Genomic DNA, 16,299 nt, shown 5'->3' with positions numbered 1-16,299 from the left:
CGATCTTGCGTACTGCACAATAACATGTAATATTTAGTATCTACTGTTAGCTAGTTTATTGTGATGGTGTTGTATTTATTATGTTGCTCTTTCTTGTTTGTTTTCTCTTCTGTTTTTACTTATCTCCATACAGGTGATCCAGGTGTTGTGTTTGTTTTTCCTTTTATTTTTCTTCCCCCCTTTCTCACCATCTCTTCTCCCCTCTATTTTTCTCTCTCTCTCTCCCTCTCTTTCTTTCATTCTTTCTCCCTGTCCTATCCCCCAGTCATGTCTGCCCCGTCTGTAACAACCGAAAATCAAATAAATTATAATTTAAAAAAAAAAATCACCACCTTATAAAAGGACACTTAAATTAAAAATACTACATCAACATCCATACTATTCCCACACTTTCCATATAATAACTCAGTTACATTATTTCTTTTATATTATCAATTGCATTACAGCTTCATGTCCTGCACTTTACTCCCAACATCCCGTTAAAAGAATATGAGTATGCATTTTTACATTCACGTAACATACTCTCTGTCCAACAGATGCCATTGTTATACATTATGTGGTGCCACATTACAAATGTTTAAACTGAAATTAATGAGCCACGAGTCCATAAATTAGTGTCACTAAGGTAAACAGTGGACTTCATGACCAAGGGAACTCATAAATATCTGCAACAAATTTTATGGGAATACATGAAATTGTTAACATGTGGCAGACCACCAACAAATATTTCATGACTTTCCATTCACTAGTTACGCTGACAAACACATCACCACACGGCTCACTGTAGTATGTGTGACTGATGTCGCAGTTTAAGAGGTGAAGATGTGAAATGCGTGTCATATGCTCAGTGAGGCATCTGCGTTGAAGTGACATATTATTTTTTTAAACTAAAATTTATACAAGTAATCCCATTGAGACTCTAGATGAAGAACAAAAACCTCACAGTATCTCATGAAGAAATATTTTATAAGATAAGATAAGATGACCTTTATTAGTCTACTGTCTACTGTGCAGGGAAAGGTTTTTTTTTTTAATATATATATTGTTTTATTACAATATCCTTCTAGTGTATTGTTGAATTTCTGGGTTCCAATTTGGACAAAATGCAGCACTATAAATGTACCAATAATGAAGCTTATGTATAAGTTCATTGAGGAAGATCAGCAGTCACACATCTCTCTGCTCCACAGTTCTTTAGTGGCTAATCTAAGTTTTACTTCACTTTCACTTTCCCACGCAGTCAAGCTTATTGCTGACATCACTGCTCTAGTCCAATCATCTTTCTGCCCACCTTCTTCAGGCCAATCAACCTCAACTCTGCGTACTCAAAATCTCACCGCTCATCTGTCATTCTCCCTTGTGCAACCCACCTCTCCCCCATCTCCGCCTCTTCCTTTTTACTCAGGCTCCATTCAAGCCTCCATCTTCTTCTCCACCACCAGCGTCTAGATGTCTCCAAGGGGATCCTGCCCTAATCCCTGTCACTGCTGGGACTGTGATGCGCGATTGGGGTCTAATCTCCAAAGAGTCCTGTATATCAATAAATCGTGCTCAATTCCTTTTAATGATCTCTCCTTATTGAACACCCTTATTCACATTAAGTGAAACGAGCTGAAGTAAAAAAAAGGTACTGAAATAAGATAAAACTACATAAATAAATAAAGTATTTGGTCATTTTCCAATGTCCATTCGAATTATTTCTTACATTTGCTTTTGTTAGCATATTGTGCAAATCTCTGACAGTTTTTTGTTTCTATTTCCTTTTCTGCATAAAATAGCATGATTTATGCCCGTGCATAATTTCCATCCCAACTTGCATAATACTGCAGTGTTCCTTCAAGTGCCACCATGTGGGAGTTTAGAAGACTCATTCAACTGCTGATTAGTTTGGCATGTTATTTTGGAACATATACATATACAACATGTTGTGTATTTTGATATTCAGCTGCCTGCTTTGTATGGTGTTGGCTTTAACCACAGCTGTGACGTTCAGAGAATTTTACTTACATTACTTTGAGGTCAAACAGTTCTGTGTTACACACTGTTGTCCTGTGAGGGGGTGGAACAAACCACCTCTATTAAGTGAATATAGTAGTTAAAAACAATATTAAGTGAATATAGTAGTTAAAAACAAAATTGTTTACATTAACTTAGTTATTCAACTGGATAAATGTGTATTTTGCAGGCTTTATAAGCTGAAATTCAGAGGGCACAGAGCATTCTCAGTTTGCACGTTCGACAGTCACTTACATTGTCCAGTTTTAAAACTAATCTTTTTAATTATGGGCTATTTTTGGGGTGTTTTTTTTTTTTTACTGTTTTTATTGATTATGTGTATAGTTTTATGTACAGCCTAGTAGGAGTGATTTTTTTAAGTACTTTACAAATAAAGATGATATTGATATTATTTGAGTTAGAGACCTTCTGGTTGTGTTTTATTTGATATTTCTAGTAATTCTGTCATGGTCCTGGGCTTTGCCCCAGTGCTTTGTGTTGAATATTTTGACTTCTTCTAAACCCTTTGTTTGTCTGTATTCATTGCTGTGTAACCCTCAGCTTTACGATTCCTTGCTCTGCTCTGACCAGGCTCTGTGCTTATTTTTGTCCTCTCTGTAAGTTGCCAGTACTTCAAGTTAAAGTGCTTTCACATCCTGTCTCCTCCTGCACTTTGGAAGTTGGAAGTTAAAACTATTGAAACCAGATGCCGTGACGCATCAGTGGGCAAAAGTGTCCCAGTTTGGTCAAAAATGAAAGCTCCTCCTGTTTTTCCTCTTAAATGAAACAAAGTTCAAAGTCCAAAACATTCCTACGGTGGTACGTGACAATACTATGAAAAAAGAAAAAAGAAATGATTATGTTTTCTTTTCTTTTCTCAAGTGATTTTTTTTATGAAAACACTAACAATTTAAGGGGCAATAAAATCGGTTTTCATAGAAAAACACAGATTCGCTGCATAGCTTTGTAAATGGAGTTTAGTCAAAACATATGAACTTTTAACATCAAACCAAAGCCAGATTAGAAAAATCCCCAAAGGTATTTTCCACTTCTGCTTTTTTAAATGTCGACAGTTAACCAAATGTTGTAGGTTAAACCTGGGTGTTAATCATTGTCTGGCTCTAGTTTGTCCTGGATAACTGAAATAAACTGATTTACACACAAACAGGTTGTCTTTGTGAGGTTTTCATTTGCCTTTGCAAATGGGGTCAAACAACTATAGGGCACATGTGCACTCATGGCCACATATTATAGTCAGGACATTCCATGCAAAAGATAACTTGCGCACTACATTTGAGTATATCTTGTGTTAAAAGATTATATGGAGACGAAACGTGATAATACGGTTACTTCCATTCAGCAAAGTCAGCTTTACACAGAGAATCTTAAAATCATACAAAGTTAAAACTTTGCACGATTTGCTCCTTTTCTAGCATCACCACAGTTTCGTTTATATGAATGAAACACATTTTTATACACCCACCTGTTTTTCAGACACCAAACTGAGCTCATGGTCCTGAAGTTAAAACTGCTGAAACCAGATGCAGTGAAGCTTCAGTGGGCAAAAGTGCTCCAGTTAGGTCGAAAATGAAACCTCCTCCTGTTTTTCCTCTTAAATGAAACTAAAGTTCAAACCGTGGTTTTCTGTTCTTAGTTGTTAGCGCATCTCTTATGAGTGAGTGGGCGAATGCAGCTTTTTGGTGGTTTTGAAGTTAAAATGTACTGTTTTTCTCAAAAATGATGCCTGCAGGTTCATGTTCCTCATGCTTTTCATTCTGGATTTGGTCCTTTTAAGGACTCAAGTATGTCAGAAATAATAAACAGGTTTTTCTATTCAAAGCTCAATATTGTTACAGGATTTTTTAAATTCCGATCTTTAAATTTCGCCCATTTAATTCTTATTTGTCAAACTTTGTAATGCAGAATTTAATAGGAAGGAAAGACGTAATCTCTGTTTCATCCATAGCCTCCCTGTTATTGTTCATTTTGCAGTTTATCAGCCTGTGGTTTCCAAACTGTTGCAATGAAGCGTGAGAGAGCAAAGGGTTATTTCCTGTTGTCAGAGCCTGGCACTTTCTATGTTTGATGAAAGCGGTAAATGAACCTAAACCATCTTAATATCCAGGACAAATCAACAGCTCAGTATTTGCTGTGTACTGACACTGAACTGCTCAAATTACATGTCTGAATGATTAGTGTGAGTGATACGCTGTGGCTCATATTCAAATGGTAAGTTTAAGTCGTTGTAGTTCTTACTTCTTATCCAGATGTTTCTGATTTCTAATGTAAATAATGGTAATTATAAAGGACACACACATATACACACTGCCTGGAGTATTTAGAGCCTGATAATAACAGTGCAGCACAGGACTCTGCTCCCTCTATTATTACTGCTGCTGCCCGGCAATGATGACAGAGAGGTGGTATAATAAAATACATTTCAAATGCTGTACTTCAGTTTTTTTCTTTTTCCTCTATCTTTACAATATAAAATATCTATATAAGCTTTACTTTCATATACTTTCTAGAACCTCATACATAAATATATCACTTCAAAATATAAATATCCATTTATGATAATACACACATGATCAGGTTGGTGTTGTTATGATCACAACAATGGAGGAGGATGATAATAATAATGATGATTAAAGTTAAAATTATTATTCATTTGAATTCATTTTTCTTTATCACACACATATGTAGCCAATCCAGTTACAAATCACACATCACACACATTCAACTAACCTGTCTTTTGTTTATTTTGCATACACTGTTTTCCCTTCTCTCGTCCTGTTCTATTATTAGTTTCACATTTAAAGAAAAAACGTTAAAAAAATACTTCATGTACTCAAGAATTCCATTTTATGTTGCTTTATTTATTGGGTTGGGAAGAAATATTCCTTCATCTGCAACTACTTGTAACTTTGCAGCTTTAGATTAGAATTGTTTAAAGTAAAATCGGAATGATTTCCCTGCAAAATGCTCCATTACTCGAATTTGTGAATCACAGGCCTTCTTTCCACCAGATTTCCTCCAGTCTTTCCTCTAGACAGCCCTGTACAGCATTTCGGGAAAATGGGTGTCATGTAGCAAAGGAAACAGAATAGTCGCAAGTACTCTATTTTGAGCGAAGAGGCAATCTCTGGGGCTAAAAAATGCGGTCAGTGCTGTGATGCCCAAAACTGCATTTCCTTTAGTGGCCATTTGAATCAATCCCCACAGACTCCTCTCTTAAAATAACTAGATTTACAGCAGAAATAAACATTTATAATGGACAGAATTTGACCTTTTCAGAGCTTCTGTGGAAATTATTAAAGAAGAAGATGGACTAACGAAATGACACAGACAAGCTGTGTGTGGGTGTGGGAGGAGGATTTCATGGGAAACCATGAGAGAAAGAGGAAGCATGGAAGCAGTTTGGATGGGATGGCAGTGATGGCAGGACTATTATTAAAGCTTCCACTAATAAATGCTCTGCAGTCTGCTGGGCAAAGAGATGAAGACATCACACCGAATGTCAGCATTTGTGTGCGTGTGCTACACATGCTGTGTTGTCGTGCCATTTTATTGGTTTCAGATAATTACTGCCATCATGCTTTTGTGTTTAGATAGCTGCAGTACTTCTTCTGTATACTCCACAGCTGAAAAGTCTGAAGCATTAAAGTGCGCTGGGTTTAGCTTCTACATTTTCCACAACATCACTCAGATTGCTGTTGCCATAATGGTGATAACACTGACTTTAATCACCTTTATTCACCAATTTATTCACAAACACACATCTATCGAGCTCATTAAAATATACAAACAGTCAAAACAGCAGCCTGGCTGACGACAGAAATATCCCAGAAATATGAAAACAAACCACATCTCAACACAGAATCTAGTAATTAAAATGTCACTCAAATATGGCAGATGCAGCTGATCAGGTTTGAGAGAGAGGTAACACCTTATTATGTGTTTTACTGAGGGCACACAAGATGTTTAATACAAAAAATGCATCTTTTAGCTTTTTGAATACAATTAAAGAATTAAACCTTGTACCCTCCTTTCAAAGGCTGGTCACTCTCTTCCTTTACATCATTCAGTTTGACACTTTTACACACACAATAAGAAAAACTAATAAAGCTAAAACATTTTATCTAAATGACTATATTTACTTCACTTAACATGGACACCTGGAGTTGTTAAAACGTGTCTCCATCTTAGATTTGCGATATATCTCACTTTTCTATAAATCAAAATTATTATGAAAATTGTATAATGATCAAAAGCTTTTCTCATCACTTCATTGGCACATTGGAAAGGTTTCTCTGCTGGCTCTTTATTATTTGCTACCGTCCGTGTTTTTTCAGTGTCTCTTGTAATGTTACACTGGAGCTGATCTTCACTGAGAAAAGTCATAACACCTGTACAAACACACTAGATAACCTGTGACTTTCCACTCTTAGAAATGTGATCATATATGAGAGTTCATGAAGCTAAAGCTCTTTGAAAAGGTACCTGAGAAAATGCTAGTAGCTGCTATTATTTGAAATAAATACTTTTTTGTCACATTGGAAATACAATAGCAGTTCGAGAAATTCAGTGCATTCGAGCAGTGGCGTGACTGGCTCGATGTCTAGCTAACACTTGAAAAATCTGACCATCGTGAAGTCATCATTCACATACTGTTAGCACATTCTGATCAGACTGGCTCTGCCTGCAGGACTTTGGATTTCTCTGGGATCAGAGGTCAAGCATCATAGGGGTCATACATTGGGTTGTTGAAGTTTCCTGTCATGCCGTAATCTTGGCTGTCCAGGAGACGGCCGTAGTTTGTCCGTCTGAAACAGAAAATACAAAGACGAAACGGAGTGAGAGAAGCAGTGTTCCAAACACTTCAGTGAGGGGTTGACCTTTCTCACTCTTACAGTGATCAGGAATTTCTAAGGGCAGTTATTTTGCTACTTAATGTGACCTGAATCTAATGACTGAGTTCATTTCTCAACCACAGACACACTTCTAGGTTAGCTTTACTATTTAGATCTGGAAGCCATCTTTTATACCATCAATGGAAAAAAAAATAATTTTAGAGCACGACTGACAAAGGATCAATCCCCTGGGAACTATCCTTTTGGTGACACATATGGGGGCTGCTTGGAGAAATGAAATCATCTGACTGGTACAATCAAATTTGGCTATGAACTATGAGCATTCAGCTTCTATAACACAAGTTGACTCACCTGATCTTGTAGTAGTAGAGCCCTCCCAACACAACGAGAACCAATACAATGAATAAAGAAACGATGGCTGCAATACTTCCTGGAGAAAAGAACAAAGAAATAGACAATAAGTCTAAGGGTTCCTCTTATAGTCTGTGGTTTGAGTCCAGGAGTTTGACTTGCCTTCAGGTTTTTATTGTTTCCTGTTTGGTTTCACTTGGGTTTGTCATTTCCTGTTTTGATCATTCTTGTTATTGAGTCTCTTTTTTTCTTTTTTTAATGGTGTTTAACTGTTTGTTTGTTTGTTCTATTTTGTGTTTCTTATTTTATTATCTTAGTACACTCCTGACTCCTGTTTCTAGTTGTGCCTCCATCTGTCTCACTCTGTCCTTAAGCCTCAACCCATTTGTGTTTCCTTGAAATTCTTTTTTGTTCGTCTCTTTCCGTCATTTCCTGTTTTACTTTGAAGGTTAGTTTCTTTAATGTTCTGTGTTAGTTTTTCTTCCTGTCGGCCCTTCCCTGATGTGCATTCACTTTTTGTCACCTGTATCTCTTTCCTCACCTGTTTGTCACTCCCAGTCAATTCTGTGTATAAATAGTCCTGTCTTCCCTTTGTTGAAGTGCATGTGTACTTTAGTGTGTGTTCCTTTGTGAAGTTTGTGGCGGATTTGGGTCCAACACTGTAATCCACAAAGGTCAGTTTCATAAGTCCTCATGTTTTTAAATCAGTACATGTGACATTATGGTTTTTGGTTGTTTTTTATTTTATTTTGTAAAACATGCTTTTAAATTAAACTGAAGTAGACTAACTGTTATTTAAAGGCTGCATGAAAATTCTCTGCAGGTTAGTGGAGGATAAACCGGTTAGTTTGCTCTACTGTGATGGGTTTAAAGTAAAGAACAGTGTGTGACCCAATTAAACCCCTGATTATACACATTTGCCTGTTTAGAGGCAAAGTCACCCTCTACAATGTAGGCAACAGAATATATAGATTTTTTTTTTCCTTCTTTTTCTTTAGATTCAAATTGAGTATAGTTAGAATTTTAAAAAGTTAGACTAAATTTTGTTTTCTCATCTACTGATATTATTTATTCATTATGTTAAATCTAGCTGAAGGTTCAGTTAGCATTGCACAAAAATAAAAATAAAAAACGCTTTTTACTTTCTTGCTTGGAGTAAATTCCAGAGCCTGTACTTTTTTACTTTTACCTGAGAAATAAGTTAGATCAGTACTTCAACTATTACTGGAGTATTTTTAGATGTAGTAGTTGTACTTCTACTTGTACATTTGCTAACTGGTTAGTTCTAGGTGTGTTTCCCCCTGTTTCCCATCCACTCGTTATCCTCAGTCTTCCTCTTCTTATTGTCGCATCGTCCCCATTTGCTGTGTGCGTCCTTGTGTATCATGGTTTGCTTGTAAACTCAAAGTTGTAAATGTTCTTTTTTTCCCCTTCTGCTTTATGGTTCCTAGTAACTAGATTGTGAGTTCCTTCTTTAGTTCACTCCAGTTTATTAGTTTACTTTTTATATTGGTTTGAAAGAGTTCAATGGAGTGGTTAGCAATCACACTACATGTGCACTGTTCTTAAGTCAAACCAAACCCTGCCTGGTTTCAATGGGCCAGGACAAAGTAGGGTTAACCGTGCGCACACATAATATGCAGTAATCACACTAAATTTGAAAAAACTGGTGGTCAGAGTTATGTTTACTGTTCAGATTCTTCAGCTAAGTATAAATTACTTAATGTGAATACAGCCTAAATATATAGGCTTTTTGTGCATGTGTTTGGTCATAAACTAAACAACTGGGCAGCTGTTTTAAAAATAGCAATCAACAAAAGGTTAAAGGACTCTGTAAATTACAGTTGAAATCAACCCGAACTCAATCGACTGATGTATCAGGAAAGCACTAACCAAAGAGCCACACCGCCAACAAGCTAAAATCAATCAGTCTAAAGTGTATTGAAAACTTTATTGAATGATTCTTCATTTGGGATTCATAAAATGTGTTTTTCCCATCAACTGAACACACCTGATGTTTAAGTATGTCAGTGGCCTCAGCTGACTGTACTGACTATGCAGAGATAAGCTAAAAGTCTCGAGAGGTGGTGGCCATTTTGTGGCACAGTGTACTATGAACTTAAGATAATTCTTAAGATAATTCCCAATGTCTAAAGTAACTGATCTTTGAGCTTTAGTTTTGATAAGTAATCTCCATGTGAGAAACTGGATGAAATCAGCCCACCTCAAGGATCTTATGTTTCTATTTGTTGGCGGCACAGCCTAGAAAAATATTCAGCGATAATCAATAAACACTTCCTTGATAAACAAGGCTGCTCTTAATACTCTTACTAGCCTTAATTTCAACATTAAATGACCTGCTTATTGCTGACTATGTGCCTCAGTTTATCAGAAAGCTGTCTGATCTTTGAACTGAGTCTTTAAACCTTTGATAGGTGGCACGCTTTGGAAATAGACACTGAAAATGCATTCTGTTATTTTCCAAAGAATGGACTGTAACTGAGCAGTGAAGATTCTTTGACAACACAAATCACCATTTGGAACTGATCATGACCTGCAAATTTTTATTTATTTATTTATTTTTTAAATACAAACTTTTAGTTTAGGTGTTATTGGTGTTGAAAAATGTGTAACTGCTCATAAATGATCACCATACTTTCTGGGCCTTTTTAAGTAACCAGATGATTCATATGAAATGAACCAAAGGGAATGACATGAAATGACATACATTATCAGGTGCACTAGCCAATGATAATGGGAAATAAGCAGTAGGTTCCCATTTGTGGAAAACTATTCTCTTTGCTATAAATCTCTTAAAGTTATTTTGGCTTTAATGAGATTAGATGGTCCAAATGCCCATGAAGTAACGTAAAGAATGTTTTAGTATACCTTATAATGTGATCTGAAAGTGATGATAATGACTGGATATTGTACACTTAGTGAATAAGCAGAGAAAGAACTAGCATTTATTTAGCTGGTAAGGACTTTACTATGAAGTAAACAAGGAAGCGTGAAAGGAAACTGTTCACATATTAACCACAGACTAAACCACGCTGAAAAGAGGTCAGTCACAGACAGGCAACAGAAGGGCTGGGGTAGTGCATGAGTATTGCATGCTTTCACTTTGCTCATTTAACAAAAGAACTATGAGTACCTGTGCCACTGTGTTTGTAAATCCTATGTTCTGGTTTACATCAGATTCAGGTCAGACACCAGTCATTTTGTTAGAGTACGTGCCCTTTACTGGCAGTATACTGTAACTATTCTTTGATTAAAACCAAAAGTTAATGAGTGACTTGCATACTAGAGATATCTGAAGGAGTACAATAAAGATAAGAAAATAATTTATCATTTCAAGGGAACACACAGTGGGTGTCTTGACAGAGCATCTGCAATAAACACAGAGTTGTCTAGAAAGGGCAGGTACTTGGGTAACAAGTTTTGGTGCAGTGTAATGTGGTACTATCTGATCAAATATGTGGCAGTGTCTCAGGTAAATGTTGTAGCATCCAAACTACAGGTTAGTGTTATCAAAAAAAGAAGAAGAAGTAATAAATTATATATGATAAACATTGAGTATACTTCCTTACTTTACTTTACGTGATATGTCTGATTAATTATCAGCTACTTGGAGACACTTGAATAAGAACAAGTTTTGCAAGAAACAAACAAACAAAAACCCTACACTATAAGTAAATTTCAGAGGTGTGTAAGTAATTTTAAGTGCATAATTTCATGTATTTTACTGGAAAGGAGACATAAATTACATTGTAAGTAGTTTTAAATGCTATGTTTATGGTATTTTGGAGGAAATTTTAAGGAAACAAATAATATTTTCCATCTGTCATCCTTTGCTGTATTTTTGGAGGGGTGCAGGCCTTAATCTTTCCATTTTTTATGCTTATTTTTTAACATCTTTATTTAATATTCATTATTTTATGTGCACAATATATATTCTGTTATCCATTTTTTTAAATTACATTATAATTTTTCCTTGCTTTCCCCCTTATTTGAGTGTAGCTACCTGTATTTTTAGTTAAATATAATTACATAATTTTAAACACAATACATTGAAATTCCATTTAATTATATGAGCATTGAGGCCTTGCTCTTGGGTCATTTTTATAAAGTGTTACCTTTAATCCTACTGAGTTTGACATTTTAGGAGTTATGAGTTTGGGTATACCATTTTTAACACTGGGCACTTATTAGGTAGACCTGTTCAACTGCTCACTAACACAAATCATCTAATCTATCATATGATGGGAGCTCAATGCATTTCAATATGTAGACATGGTCAAGACGACATGCAGAAGTTCAAACTGAGCATAAGCAGGGTGAAGAAAGAGGATTTTAGTGATTTGAATGTAGCATGGTTGTTGGTGGCAGATGGGCTGATCTGAGAATCTCAGAAACTGCTGATCTGTTGGGATTTTCCCACACAACCATCTGTTCAAAGGTTTACAGAGAATGGTCCAAAAATGGCCCAGTGAGCAGTAACTCTAGGTGAAAATACCTTGTTAATCCCAGAGGTCAGAAGAAAATAGCAAGACTGCATCAAGTGAAAAGGAAGGCAACAGTAACTCGACTCAACTAACTGGCAGTTTGTCAGCTTTCATGGTGCCAAGAGGATAAACTATACATTTTTTTTTAGATCAGATTTCTATTTATAACTAATTAGTAATAATGTAATGCTTCTATGCTAAACTATGATAAAAATCTACATGATACTGTCTAGTCAAGCTCTGGTTATTGATACCATTTTTGCATTCAGGCTTTTGATGTTAGATGACATTTTTCAGTCTTGATGTCCTCTTGTCAGTGAAGATACACTGGTTTCTGACTTACTGTCATGTAGCAGAATTGTTGTGGGATCGATCGGGAAAGGAAAGGAAATGCATGAAATAGAAAGGATAACTATATCTGAGCAATACTCCATACCTGAGCTTAGACCTTTGGGCTTGTGTTCATCTTGCCCCACAGTGGTACCCTTCGTGGTGGATCTTGGAGAGGTGGTGAATCCAGGAGTGGTAGTAGTTTCTGGGATTGTTTGAATACTTGCATTTAAAGTGCTTAAGGTGATTGTTGTGTTGGTGGTTTGGGCGATGTCGGTGGTGCTGTATGTTTGGGTGGCGCTCGTGGGAGTAATGGCTGTGCTGGTGTTTTGAGCGATGTCAGTGGTGCTGTTTGTTTGGGTGGCGCTCGTGGGAGTAATGGCTGTGCTGGTGTTTTGAGCGATGTCAGTGGTGCTGTTTGTTTGGGTGGTGCTTGTGGGAGTAATGGCTGTACTGGTGTTTTGGGCGATGTCAGTGGTGCTGTTTGTTTGGGTGGCGCTCGTGGGAGTAATGGTCGTGCTGGTGCTTTGGCCGAGGTCAGTGGTGCTGTATGTTTGGGTGGTGGTGCTTGTGGGAGTAGTGGCTGTGTTGGTGCTTTGGGTGAGGTCAGTGGTGCTGGTGTTTTCAGTGACACCTGCTGTTGATGTCTCGTTAAGGCTTGCAGAAGTTGAAGGTGGTGCTGTGGAGGTTACTATCTGTTTTGTTACTGCACAGAATAACAGCAGACCTGCAATTCAAGACAGGAGATTTTTGTAAGGTGGTGAGAATGTGATATATGACATTCCTCCTGCTTTCGAATGTAGACTTTGGAATTTTCCTGTCCTTTCTTTTCTCTCTTAAAATGATGGTAAACTAGTATTTCGGAGCTTTAGAAATCGATAGTAACGTGGACCCCTTCCATATGTACCAGGTAGGATTGAGAATGTTTTAGCTGATAAGTAGAGTGTCACACTGAAAGTTCTTGGTGTTAAATGAATTTCCAAATAGAAATTAGAGTTAGGTAGTATTAACCCCGATTCTTGTGTCCCCGTGATGGAACAGAGAAAACTGACTCATAGTGTGTTAAAACATTTATATTTCTTTTTATTCAATCATCTTCCGGAAGAGAGAGACCCCTACACAGCCCAAACGCCAGTTGCAGGATCTCTAACATTTAAATTTGCAACATGTGTGCTTCCTGGAAAGTCTTCTGCTTTTGGAATTCATGCAATCTGATTTAGGTTGTATATAGTTTTATAGGTTATTGATTTTATTTACTTCTCTGACTGATATTTAGTTAAAAAAATATAGTGTGCAGCTTTATTTGGAGTTTATTGAACTCGTGCCAATTAAAGGTACATTTTGGAAGCTGTTTTTATTTGTTTACAGGCTCATACTAACAGTACTGGTCCCAACCCTGGCTATATAGTAGGGTTGCATCAGGAAGGGGATCTGGTGTAACATCAGTGACAAATCAAATGTGTAGCTTCATCTTTGGTGACCTCTTGGAAAATTAGAGAGAAGTTGAAAGCATCTATTACTGAAAGTATTGATCTTTTTTGTGAAACAGTTTGGGTGTTTTGGCAAATACAACACTGAGCTGTTTTCAAGGACTAAAGACGGTGAGTTTGCATGCACTAAACTATGTTAATTATATAATAAACCCATTAACTACATATAAAAGATGAATTTAGGCCTCCAGGTCTGAAGCTAAAGGGGGAAGACCTTACATTCTTTCTAATGTCCTGTAGGCTAAAACTGATCGCAAAACTGTCAGACTGCACTTTTTTAAATTTAAGGTAGTTCTAATGTCACTTAGGTATGAACAGTATCTCACTTGCTTAGTCGGATTGAAGTCAATTAATTTTGCACAACTCCAGCTTTTATATATACAGTCCCCATCAAAAGTTTAAGACCACTTGAAAAATGGCACAAAATCATACTTTGCATGGTTGGATCTCAACAAGGTTCCATAGAGAGCTTCAACATGCAAGAAGAAGAAATGGGAGTGAGACAAAATATTTTTCTGAGCATGCAATTTATTGAATACAACGCTTAAACCAAAACAGTCCGTTTTACAGCTGATCAAAAGTTTAGGACCACACCTAAAAAAAAACCTGTTATCCCCAAAGGTTCTCAATTGGATTTAGATCAGGGGAACATGCAGGATGGTCCAAAAGAGCAATGTTATTCTCCTGAATATAGTCCCTTGTTCTGTGTACTGTAGCGTTGTCCTGTTGAAAAACCCCATTCGTTACTGCACAGATGAGGGCCATCAGTCATGAGGAATGCTCTCTGCAACATTTGGACATAGCCAGCAGCCGTTTGATGCCCCTGCACCTCCTGAAGCTCTGTTGTGGCATGTAGAAAACATCTCAGGTGGGATCTGCTTGTCTTGCCAGTAACACTGGAAACCATCAGGGCCATGAAGGTTAAATTTTTCTCATAAGAGAATAAAACTTTCTTCCATCTTTCATTGTCCCATGTTTGGTGCACTCTTGCAAAGTCTAAATGATCGGTTCTGTGGCGTTCAAGGAGACGAGGCCTTTGTAGACGTTTTTTGTTTTTGAAGCCCTTCAGTCTCCGATGCCGTCTGATGGTTATGGGGCTGCAGTCTGCACCAGTAACTGCCTTAATTTGGTTTGGGGATTGTCCAGTGTCTTGACAGACAGCCAGTTGGATCCTCTGGCTCAGTGCTAGTGAAATTTTTTGGGGTCTTCCACTTGACTTTGTTCCATAACCCTCAGGATCATTTAAGAAGTCCCAAATGACTTTCTTATTGCGTCCCACATCAGCAGGGATTGTGCGCTGCGAGAGACCCTGCTTATGCAGTTCAACAATAACACCACATTCAAAAAGGGAAAGTTTTTTTGCCTTTGCCATCAGTACGTCATGACAGTGTGACTACCTGACAGAAAATGACAATGAATCCACATTTGCACAGATTTGGCCTTTTAAAGGGATGTGGTCCTAAACTATTGATCAGCTGTAAAACAGACTGTTTCGGTTTAAGCATTATTTTCAATAAATTGCATGCTCAAAAAATGTTTTGTCTCACTACCATTTCTTCTTGTTGCATGTTGAAGCTCTACTTGGAACCTTGTTAAGATCCAACCATGCAAAATATGATCTTAAACTTTTGACCGGGACTGTATATTTCATACCTCTTTGACCACTACCATTGTGCAATCAGAATGTAGTTGGTCATGGTTAGTCATGATAATTTATCTGGCAGAACCATGAAAAAAAAAGCTCTCCCCATCTTTTGATTTGAAATTTAACATGAATAAAAGACCAGAAAGGCTGAACGTTTACAGTCTGTGTAGTACATATTTCATCACAGACACAGTCTTGCCATCAGCGTTTCTGTCAACGTAAAGGAAGTCAGAGCAGGGATCTAGTATGACGAATGTATTATTTCTTTCCTCCTTCGATTATAGTTGTTTGATCACAATTTTAAAAGTTTAATTTAAAAAAGAGAATCTAATGAAAATAAACTATCTACTTATCACCAGTGGGAGAAAGAAACATTAAAGTGATGATGCAGTACTTTGTGATAAAGATTCAACCCAAAGGTTCCAAAATAGTGTTGAGTCAAAAAAAGAAAAAAAACAACACATTTCCTGTCTGAGAGCTTTAGCACCACATGTCATCATCACTCAGTTTAGACCGGTAGAAATGTGTCATTTACTTCCTTAACAAATCAAACACTGAAAAAGCATTGTGTTGTGTAACTTCTAGCAGGTCTGAGTTTAACCTTCTTACACTGAAAGTTCACTTCTAACAAGCTATTTGAACCAGTGAAAAGAGGCATTTTAAAAACACTGCAAAGGCTGATTTCACCAAAGAACCTTCAGTTCAAATAATTTACAGATCAGCTACTGAAGGGAGTAATTTCTGCACTTATAATCTAAAAAAATACTAACAATAAACATGATAGTTCACATGGCTCTTCAATCACTTACTAAAGACCTTTATCTTAAAAACAGATCTAGGTAAATCAGAAAGGAGCCTGTTTTGATGTTTACTTACATGTTATCAGAGTTTGACGACTGACCCTCGTCATAGTTTTCCTTTAGCTGTATGTCTTCACAAACACTTTTGTGGCTGTAGCTTTGTGCTCTCTGCTCCCTGTAGAAAGCTGTAGTGTGTACGGCTGCTTGTGACTGTAGGTGACTAATTATAAAAGCCTGGGGGGGCGAGGCTTCGTGATGTCACTTCACTTTTCAAACCTCATGAGGCTGTGTTCATCAAAATATGAACAA

The 16,299-nt window shown here is 37.0% G+C and overlaps 1 protein-coding gene across 1 annotated transcript; it reads right to left on the bottom strand.

Annotated features, from left to right (window-relative positions):
• Positions 1 to 4,853: 4,853 nt before the first annotated feature.
• Positions 4,854 to 16,205, bottom strand: parm1 (prostate androgen-regulated mucin-like protein 1). Its single transcript, XM_082538350.1, has 4 exons — positions 16,067 to 16,205; positions 12,162 to 12,782; positions 7,221 to 7,299; positions 4,854 to 6,821 (listed from the first exon to the last, which is right to left on the bottom strand). The coding sequence occupies exons 1-4, from the start codon at positions 16,098 to 16,100 to the stop codon at positions 6,731 to 6,733; spliced, it is 825 nt and encodes a 274-aa protein (XP_082394476.1). The 5' UTR covers positions 16,101 to 16,205; the 3' UTR covers positions 4,854 to 6,730.
• Positions 16,206 to 16,299: the final 94 nt, after the last annotated feature.

The sequence above is a fragment of the Aulonocara stuartgranti genome (assembly GCF_965226115.1).
Source record: "Aulonocara stuartgranti genome assembly, chromosome: 7".
Classification (NCBI taxonomy): Eukaryota; Metazoa; Chordata; class Actinopteri; order Cichliformes; family Cichlidae; genus Aulonocara; species Aulonocara stuartgranti.
This window is presented reverse-complemented; position numbering and strand designations above follow the sequence as displayed.

Excerpts from the sequence above, each read along its gene's own strand:
- parm1 (XM_082538350.1), bottom strand. The coding sequence starts at position 16,100 with ATGACGAGGGTCAGTCGTCAAACTCTGATAACAT. Across the intron at positions 7,300-12,161 it reads GCCCAAAGGTCTAAGCTCAG|GAAGTATTGCAGCCATCGTT; the intron begins GTATGGAGTATT and ends TCTTTTCTCCAG. Across the intron at positions 6,822-7,220 it reads CTCTACTACTACAAGATCAG|ACGGACAAACTACGGCCGTC; the intron begins GTGAGTCAACTT and ends TTTCTGTTTCAG.